The 8275-nt window shown below is 36.8% G+C and overlaps 1 protein-coding gene across 1 annotated transcript in view; it reads right to left on the reverse strand.

Moving 5' to 3' along the window:
* LOC106517828 (choline transporter-like protein 2) overlaps window positions 1-2847 on the reverse strand; it is a 28469-nt gene extending 25622 nt beyond the window's left edge. Inside the window, exon 1 of the mRNA XM_014008853.1 lies at window positions 2724-2847. Within this exon, the coding sequence (XP_013864307.1) occupies window positions 2724-2751 (28 nt within the window). The 5' untranslated portion in view covers window positions 2752-2847. The remainder of the gene's footprint in view (window positions 1-2723) is intronic.
* Between the last annotated feature and the right edge of the window lie 5428 nt (window positions 2848-8275).

Consider the following 8275-nt stretch of genomic DNA (forward strand, 5'->3'; position numbering starts at 1 on the left):
GAACAAAAGTAAGAGAAATTTAGGATAAGAATACGAATATGTTCTTGCATGAGGCCCAATGTCTTAGCACTCCACCAGGGTCATGGCTGACCCCAGACAGAAGGACCCAAGAAACTCAAAGGAACTCACTGAAGGTTGAACCAGTTTTTTTTTTAGGTGGGGGGGGCTTCTAATTCGATTCTAGGAATCTGGTCTAAAACAGGGTCCAAGGGGACTTCTATCATATAAAACGGCCCAAGGATTTGGGTCTTTGTGTTTGGGGTGGAGGAAAGGAACCTCTCTGTTYGGTTCCTAACATTTTAAGTCCACCTCTTTGTCTGAATCTTATGTTTAATCTCCACTACAGCTCATAATTATTATTTGCAAACGCAACATTGAAACACAAAGAAACTCAGATCATTTTCCAGCAGTTACACTCCACTACAAGAGCAAAATCACTCCAGAAACATAAAGTTGTGACCAAATTATAATAAATGGATTTAACACTTCTACACTCAGCCTTCTGTTGCATCAGAGAGAAGTAAAACCTTCCTTTACTGTGTGTKTTTTAGAATCTGATGTCAGATTGTGTTACAGCATTTGTTTAGAGGAACAAATASTAACAACTGTAACAAATTTAAATATATTTTCAAAATGACATACAAACATACTGTTGATATGTATAATGACAGAGTACAGTCTTGCTGACTTTATGTACTAAAATCAGTTTTACTGTGTAGCACATTTAATGTTGTTTTGTACCAACCTGAATTTTTTCTCTGCTGGTGCAGCTGGCGATGTGTGACTCATTTTGAATGTTGTGTTTGCACATCACAAGTATTCCTCCTATTCAACTGGGAGTTAACAGCTATAGAGGATTTAGACTGGCTGTTGTGCAAGTTTGGGTTTTATTGTTTTTAATCTGCTGAACAATCAGCCACAAAATGTCAGAATGGAAATACTGAGGAAGAGAGACAAACACCAACAGACTTCATTTGTCTCGTCCACACTTAACTTCGGAACGTAAAGGCCACTTAACTTCGGAACGTAAAGGCAACAGACTTTAATAAGTGTTCAAGTTTCCTGAAAGTGAGTCATAGAAGTTCAGGTTAGCTTTAGCAAACTAAGTACATTCAGATGTCGAAGGTCAATAAGCAGGGTTTCTAACTTACAACAATCTTTTGTTGGCTCTGTCCCATCTTCTTTTTTTTAGATGTGTCGCTGCCATCAAATTCCAAGTGATCTTGTTTTTCTTAGGCTCAACATTTGATGTGTTTACTATCATTTGCAAATGATTAGATTCTGTTGTGTGACCACACATCAGTCTGTGAAGCAACAAGTCAGATACAATTAATTCCAAACATTTAGCTTGAAATATTTCCACAGGGGAACATCTGGAACGACATCTTGAAAAGTTGCTTCCATGTGTAGCTCAGACTAATAAAAACACAGTTTCAGTTAAATACATTTTTTAAAGTTCTTATGTGTTGTTTTATTGGTTCAGACATCGTATAATGTTGCTGACATTAATGCACAACCCTCTCTAGTTTTAGTCAATGACTCCCTGACATCCTGAAACTGACAAATATTCCCTGAGTCAAAAATATACATAATGTAACATTATCTGTCTGATGAAAAATATACTAGTTTACTAGTTTTCATTGACAATTTTTATGTTAAAACGTTTCAGTTGTACTTTTATTTTCTGTTAAAACAGTAAGAAAACCTTTAGTCTGCCAAGGGTCTTTTATTTTGGTTAGAGGGTGTGGCATCTCAGCYTGGCTTTTCAGTTTAAGTTCACGTCTATTTATAGTGGTGTAGTGGTCACCTAGGGAAGTAACACAAAGCTCTTTATAAACATTTAAAACCTGAGGAAAATAGGAAGCGTCAAACATTTGCTTCTAAACAGGATGTCAGTCTTTTCAGTAATCTGTTTGTTTTGATGTTTTGTTGTGAGTTTAGTTGTAAAACGGGTTTGAAGCTGCAGTGGCTAAGCTGTTTCAATATGTTTGCCTTCAGTTTATGTTTAAAAGCCACACCACTAAGATTAAATATCTACTCTGAATATTTGCTATTAAAAATTAGAAAAGCAGCTGATACTTTTATGGTCAGTACTGCCATATAACCATAGATGATGTAATCTATACAGAGATTCTTAACCCATGGGCCGTGGTCCACTTGTGGGCCGCGAGCGCCACCTTGAGGGCCTCAAAAGAACAACAGTTTTTAACTTTGGGCCGCAGAGGGCCGTGGGACCTCACTGATTTTGAATTAGGTGCAATACACTTTCTCACCACTAGTAGCAGTTGTGCGCCACTCAGTTGTTTAACAACTTTTTTAATATGTAGAAGAAGAAACTTAGAAAACTGCCGAGAATGGATATATATTTTAAATGAAAAGTAGAAGGCAAAAATGAAAGTAATTCATCAATAATAATAATAATAATAATAATAACACTTCATTTAAACTTCACGGGAGAAGTTTAGAAATAAAACACAGCTCAGGTAGTTCTGGCACACGTTCGGTCCATCATGGAGAAAGTGTTTTTTTAAACTCCCACATGATTTAGCAACAATAAAAACCGCTAAGAAGAAACTTGGAGGCTCGCATTTCCCAAACTTTCATAAGAAAAATACTCACTACGCCACAAGCATCGTTATCGTCTCGCCCCTGAACGAGTTAAAATGTAACTAAACTTACTGTCGCAAAGAGATGCGTGCAAGAGCGGAGCTTTAAACATTTACCATATTTCGGTTTTTCGTCCAGTTCCATGATAAGGAGTGTTTCCTCTGAAGCTCAGCTGCTCACAGACGACGGCCACTGCACATTTCCAACCTCAACCGCGGCTAATATATAACAGCTTACTTTGAGTTGAAGTACGCTCCACACTCTCGGGAGTCCCGTAAACATTTTACAGGAGTTTCTTTGGAGGAGTGTTTGGACCAATCAGAAATCAGAAGAGCGTGATTGACATAACGGTCCACCAATCGCTGTCCGCGACTGGATTAATTTTTAGCACCGTTATCTGAGAGCCGTGTGACTCATTTAATGCTTGTTATCAGTGACGTAGTCATGAGTGAATTAACAGTTGGGCCTAAATGAAAGTGAGTGGGAAACAAAAATATACATAGCTTATAAAATACATGGAAAATGAAACAAAATAAATAAATGCTTACTTTGAAGTTGCCAACCTTGACCTCAGGAGTCATTATAGGTCTACTGCTGGATAATTTAAACAGCTGGCAAAAAGACCTAAACCAAACCATTTAAATATAAGACCTCAAAATCAAACTTGAGCATAACCAAGCATTATTTGTTTGTTTGTTTGTTTGTTTGTTTGTTTGTTTGTTTGTTTGTTTGTTTGTTTGTTTGTTTGTTTGTTTGTTTGTTTGTTTGTTTGTTNCTGATAAGCCTGAGTGGTCTGTTGACTGATCTTTGTATTTGTTCAAATAATTGTTATGGGCAGGTTACAATATAAAAATGTTTGTCATATTCATGTCTTGTGATTATTTGACAGGAGTTTTACTTTTAAATTGTAGGTGTATTTAATTTAGTTATGTTAATTATGATAGTTTAGTTATGATGTAAAAACAAATAAAAATTAAACTAAGATTTAGATTAGAATAATTATCATTTAGATCCATACACTGGTAATGTCTGACTGGGCCTTGTGCCACTTTGTGTTCAACAAACTGGGCCCCGAGGTCAAAATGTTTAAGAACCCCTGATCTATATAAAAAAAACTTTAAAACTTTAAAACAGGTAACGCCCAGAGAACTGAAGTGAACTCACATACTGTAAAACACGAACTGCAGTCGACTTTTTAAAATTTTTTATCACACACTAAAATACAATTACTATGTAAAAGTATGTTCAAATGGTAAATTAAACAAAAGAAATATGTTTAAACTAGAAAGCTAATTGAACGAGCTTCATGTTGGAGTTTTTCTGTCACATTTTTATTTTGGATCAAGTAACATGTCATTTTTAGACCCCATGCATAAAATATTAAAAGCTTCATTAATCTGATAAAGTTCCAGCCTATTACATGTTCACATTAACAATGAATGTGACATTTCTGGAAGGAATGGATATCGCCCACCAACTCACATCCCACCTGTTTTGTTAGCACTTAGTGTATGTGACGGGATGACTCCCAGCTACTACCACACCGGCTATCTTATATCCGGTTGACTCCAAAGACTAATCAGTTGCAGATGTAAATCTTTCTGTATGTTGCATTAAAATCTGTCTACTAGATGATGAGATATTTTGCTGACAGACAGACAAACAAACACACAGACAGCTAAAATAAATTTCCTCACAGATCAAATGTTTAGATGCTTTAAGAGACACTAAATCAGTCAAGGGTTTTTAATATAATTCAGGTCATTTAGGGTTTGAACAATTAATATCCTACATGTTGTAGATAACTCTTTGAACAGTCTTAGTTTGGTGAAAAAAGTTTTATTCTGACTGGACTTACAAGCAGAGGTGGAAATTAGCACCCACCACTGGCCAAGTGAGTGTAAATGTCGGAAGTGGCATGTAAATCTGAACAGAGCACAAGCCACAGAAATTAGGGGTTCACTGATAAATCAGGAGATTGGAGATCGGCTGATATGTAGATAAGATCTGCTTCTCATCTACCTCCACAAAGGTCTGACAATCAGCCTGCTGTGAGCTCTACCTAATGTCTAGTTCAAACAAGTTTGTATTGTTTCAAGAGTATTGTTCAATGATTTTCAGTAAAATAAGATTGGAACATTGAAGGTGTACTGTGACATTATAACATTTGACATTGTTGATTATTTAAAAAAAACATATCAGATAAAATCAGAATCGGGTGGTCCGAATTTTTAAAGATCAGTGAGTGATCGGCCAGAAAACTGCAATCAGTGCACCAAATAGACCCATTTTTGCTCTAATATAGAACAAAACTAGGAAGAGATAAAAGGTAAAGCTTATTTTATAAGACTGAGAAGGTAAAGTTACCCTAGATCTGTAATAATATGTACAATAATTTAGTCACTTTTTCATCTTCAAAATTAGTTTGAAAGGCATTTTTAAGGCTAAATAATCTTTTTCAAAGCAAGTCAAGTATCTACAAAAATTAGAGGTGGTTTATTTGCATGGTACTTTAGTAAAAAACAAGGTTTGTGGTAATGAGAGATAACAGAAAGAAAATTAGAGGCCTCTCAAAAATGCTGTCTTTTCAATTTTGGACAAACAGGCTGGCTTGAATATTYTGATACTTGAAAATGGTTTTCCCCAAACCCAGATGACATATGTTGAAAACCGTTAAATGGAATTGAACAAAACTTTTATTGCTTTATTTTTACACAAAAATAAAAGTTTAACCAGAAAAAAAATGCCACCTGTTATGAATTTTAAACTTCGAGTAACTAACTGTAGACACACAAAATTTTAAATCAGAGGCTATCAAGGACCATGAGTTGTCTAAATGCCATATTGCCACTGGAGAATATATTTTATTTCCACCACCTAGCTAACGCCTAGTCTGAGCAACATCAAACCAAAGTGGATTACTGTCTTTWTAAAACAGCTTAGTTCAAATTTAACCATAAGTAACATTTAAAAACAGCAGGTGTTGACCTAAGTGTTGTATAAAGAAAATGCCCAGATCCACACAAGTAAACAAAACAATAGAAAATAGGACAATTATGTAATACAATTAAAACACAATATAGACTAAAAATAACATCAGCCTGGTTAAACACAAAGGAATAAATGGTTTTAGAAGTGTCATGTGCTGATGTCCTTATTTGAATATTTAAATATTGTGCATATGTCCACATCTTCATACTTGATTTACTGATCAATTCTGTGCACATCACTACCTATAGCCTACTCCTTTCAGAGGCAGACTTAAAACCGTGAGATGCATTAACGTTACTTTAACTGAGTGCCACGGCTTTATTAACTTCACATAAGTAGTCTCTTAAAGGGGTAATTTTGTGTTTCTCAGGCATACATTTAAATACTATACCATAAAAAAGTATCTATGTCAGCTTTAGCTGTTATTAAAATGCTGTTTTTATGTTTAAATAGAAAATAAACTTATCTTCTCATCACTTCCTCTTCTAAAAACCTTGAAATAGGCCTCTGTGTCTTTAAGAACCTCCTCCTGCTTCTGTCCCGTCCCATTTAGTGCGGGGGTGGCGGGGTTCGCGCGTGCACTATAATGCCGTTTACTTGGCATCTGAAAATACATTTCCTCAAAGATATTTTGAATCTGAAAATAGCTTCACTGAGTGAGAAATAGTGTTGAGAGCAGCAGTTAAGTTTCACTTTCACTTTGCTTTGTTACTGCCGAGAGCCTGCAGGAGTCATGGGCGGGGTGTGTGGGGTGGGGGGTGGGGAGGTGTGCTCTGTGAAGAGGAAGTTCGGCTTAAAGATAGGGCTGCCGCAAACGATTATTTTTATAATCGATTAATCACCGATTATTTATTCGATTAGACGACTAATCAGATCATACGTTAATTGAATATAAAACATAGAGCTTATCACGTCAGAATGCAGCTGCTATTATACAACTATTGTTAGATTTTAGCTGTATGCTAACTAAAAATAACTGCTGTGGAAGGCAAGTTCTGCTTTACAGATATTGCATTGAACAGGTTTCTGTTTCATTTTCTTAAAATGATCCCACACTTTTGAGCTCCGTTGTCATGACACCAGAGCCTGTCTGTATAATGTCTTGTGACGTCCACGGCCTACACCAGTTACCACTACTGTGCATGTGTGTCAAGGACGGAAAGGCAGATGTGGCAGTGGAAGGTGTCAAAACAGTTTGGAGAGAAAAACAATGTAAAGAACAAAAAAAAAAGTAAACGGTTAATCGATTATTAAATTAGTCGTCGATTATTTTAATAATCGATTAGTCGTCGATTAATCGATTAATCATGGCAGCCCTACTTAAAGACACGTCCCAGAGGCGTTTCTGGTACCAAAAGGCGTTTCTGGTCCCCACCTGTCGTTTTGCTCCTCAGCATGGCTTCCTAAAAACGCTGCAGGATTTCTCAAACATGCATGAATGAGTCAGAGCAAGGCGTTGGACGTGGGTTTTTTTTTTTTTGAGAGTATAACATTATAACATGATATAAAACTCAAAAAAGTTGATTTTTACATGATATTGCCCCTTTAAAAGAACACTAAGGTGAGAGTGCTTTCTCTCTTTGTCTGTCCTRCAAGAATATTTGCAGTCATGTACCCCTGAAACAGATCTTTCCTGACCTCAAGCCAGTTTCACGCTACATTTAACACATCTTTGTGTTTCAGGCTCAGAGCAAGTTTGCAGTACRAGACAGTTATCTGAGTCACATTCCGTCTGTGGTTGAGAGAGTTCTCAAGAACCTCTAACAGAACGGGCATCTGCCTTGACAGGCAAGTTTTTTTTTAGAAAAAAAATAAAAGAAATGTACAGCACAGGAGATCAGCTGTAAASAAATGTTAACTGTAAAGCTGTAGCATGTGAGCTGAACATAACTTCAGCTGACCTGATAAAGATCCAAACCACCCAGTTAAATATGGCACATAATTACACCTAATCTGGAGGGCATGGCTGCTTCAGATCCTCTCATTGAGGTTTCTTCAAAAACAAAACTTAGCCTGAAATTACTCCAACGCTTAAAACGTGGGTAGATCCCACAATCTGACATACTAAAGGGTTTTTCATGGTGGCTCTCAGGTTTCAAGAGGCTCTGGAAAATACTGGCCCACATCCGTTWACCATCATGTGGCAGAGAGAGTGGGAAAGGGTGTGTGCAGAAAGAGGAGGATGCCAGAGAACGGGAGGAGTGTTTTGTTTTGTTCTGCATCCTGCAGAAGCTGTGCTGATGAAAACTGCACAAAAGCTAGAATGAAATGTTTGTTTTATCCACAACTGCATCCAGAAATCAATATGACTGACACAGAGATGAAACTTTGCGAGCAGAAAAACTTGGTGTTTTTTTTTTTATTACACTTGAAAAAATTGCAGCCCCTGTTATAAAACTGTTTATTAAAGTTTAAGGCCGGGGCATTACTGGGCAACTAGTCGTGCTGTTTTCATGAGACTGTGCATGAAACAAACCGAGAACTGCGTGAGACTGAGGCGACTGTTTGACAATCTTTAAGAAATTTCCAAGTAAGCTGAGCACTATAGACCTCTATAGATCTATAAATAAACCTGCTGATGCCTTTCATACCAGTCTGAGGAATGTGGCAGCAACTGGACAAGCGCAGGATAAACTGGGACAATGAATGTGCATGCAAGTGCTGCTCTAAATGCACA

The sequence above is a fragment of the Austrofundulus limnaeus genome, unplaced genomic scaffold, assembly GCF_001266775.1.
Source record: "Austrofundulus limnaeus strain Quisiro unplaced genomic scaffold, Austrofundulus_limnaeus-1.0 Scaffold53, whole genome shotgun sequence".
NCBI classification, from domain to species: Eukaryota; Metazoa; Chordata; class Actinopteri; order Cyprinodontiformes; family Rivulidae; genus Austrofundulus; species Austrofundulus limnaeus.